The following is a 1,427-nucleotide window of genomic DNA, read 5'->3' on the forward strand; positions in this document are numbered from 1 at the left end:
GAACCTGACAGTTTGAGCAGGAAGCAAAAGAAGAGCATTTGAGGAGGAAGCGGGCTGGAGGCCAGCTAGGAACACCTGGATGCAAGCGACTGCCCGCACTCCTTCTCTCAGCTTCATAGGTTGGTCCCTGACAAGTACCTTGGAGTTTCATGCCTATGCATTGTGCCAAGAAGAGGGGCAGGGGGACCCATGGTGGCGCATATCATCTTGGACCTGCTTTGCACCAGACAGCTGTGGGTGCCTGCCTGACTTGGGTGGTTGGCCAGATGGCAGGCCTTCAAATCCATCTCGCCCTCCCCTGAGACTCGAAGAAGTAAGCAAGGAGCCAAGACCTGAAGGTGGGTCTAGTGGTAGGAAAGAAACAGCCTGGGTCAGGTACCCCCAGGCCAGCATGTGGGCGCTGCAGGAGCACTGCCATGAAGTGGGGATAGTCAGTGCCACTAGCAGTTGGCATTGCCTGGGGTACTGGCCTCATTGTCAACAAGTGCCTGGAGGTTCTGACAGCTGAGGCAGGAAAATAACAAGCTGGACATGGCCTGGTCTTATGAGAGGGAGTTACTAGTCTTGTTGGCACCTTCCCTGTACACCCCTAAATCCCATGTGGAGCACATATATATTTTCGACAACACACTCGGGTTCGAAACCCTCTAGGGTTCAGAGACCCAAACTCTTTTTCACAACAACTTAGGTGGTGCGGTTGGGAGATCCGCACTTGTTTTCCCAGCGTGCCTTCTAGCTTCTCTCTATCCTGAAACAGGGCTATATCCATGCCCACTTAGCTTTTGGCCTCTAAACTAGCCTACAGTCTACAAGTGCACATTACCTGTAGTCCCCTGACTACATAATTTAGAGAAGAGATCCAGGTAGAGGAACTTCCCAGCGACTTTGGAAGTCTAAACGGCTGGTGCAAAGCAGACCACCCTCATCCGCTTCTTAATGACCCCTCTGAACACTCCTGTAGCTCGGCGAGCTGTAGTTTACCTTGGGCAGACCTGTGTTGCTTCCTCCCCGACAAGTGGTGTTAAGGCACGCGCTGAAAGGTTCTATTTTCGACGACTGTCACTTTCTCCCCTGCTGTCAGTGGCGAAGGTCTCAGCTGTGTTGTCCTGTGGAGGCTGTGCCCCTGGCTGCCATGCTAAATTCCTGCCAGTGCCCCTTTCCTCTCAAAATCTGAGCAAGCCCTTTGTTAGCCAACCTCAACGGTCGCCTTCCGCAGCATCTGCTGGCAGGGCTTTGTGTGTGTGAACAGAATGCCCTGAGATAAAAGAGCTGCCTGTGAGCTGTTTGCAACTCCCTAATGCCTGCTGTTGAACGCAGCCCAGCCAGACCTTCTTCCTTGGTCCCTGCCTGGAGGCCTGGGGTGCCTAGTGCCCGTCTTCGGATGCTAGCAGCCCTCTAGAGCTGCGTGATGGCGGACGGGGAGGCAG

General features: G+C 54.0%; 1 protein-coding gene across 1 annotated transcript in view; it reads left to right on the forward strand.

The window, feature by feature from the left end:
* The first annotated feature begins 391 nt into the window (after positions 1 to 391).
* MTERF4 (mitochondrial transcription termination factor 4) overlaps positions 392 to 1,427 on the forward strand; it is a 4,440-nt gene continuing 3,404 nt past the window's right edge. The window contains exon 1 of the mRNA XM_019512543.1: positions 392 to 430. Coding sequence (XP_019368088.1) covers positions 392 to 430 — 39 coding nt within the window. The remainder of the gene's footprint in view (positions 431 to 1,427) is intronic.

Source organism: Gavialis gangeticus, unplaced genomic scaffold (genome assembly GCF_001723915.1).
Source record: "Gavialis gangeticus isolate Ggan-Ray unplaced genomic scaffold, GavGan_comp1, whole genome shotgun sequence".
NCBI classification, from domain to species: domain Eukaryota; kingdom Metazoa; phylum Chordata; order Crocodylia; family Gavialidae; genus Gavialis; species Gavialis gangeticus.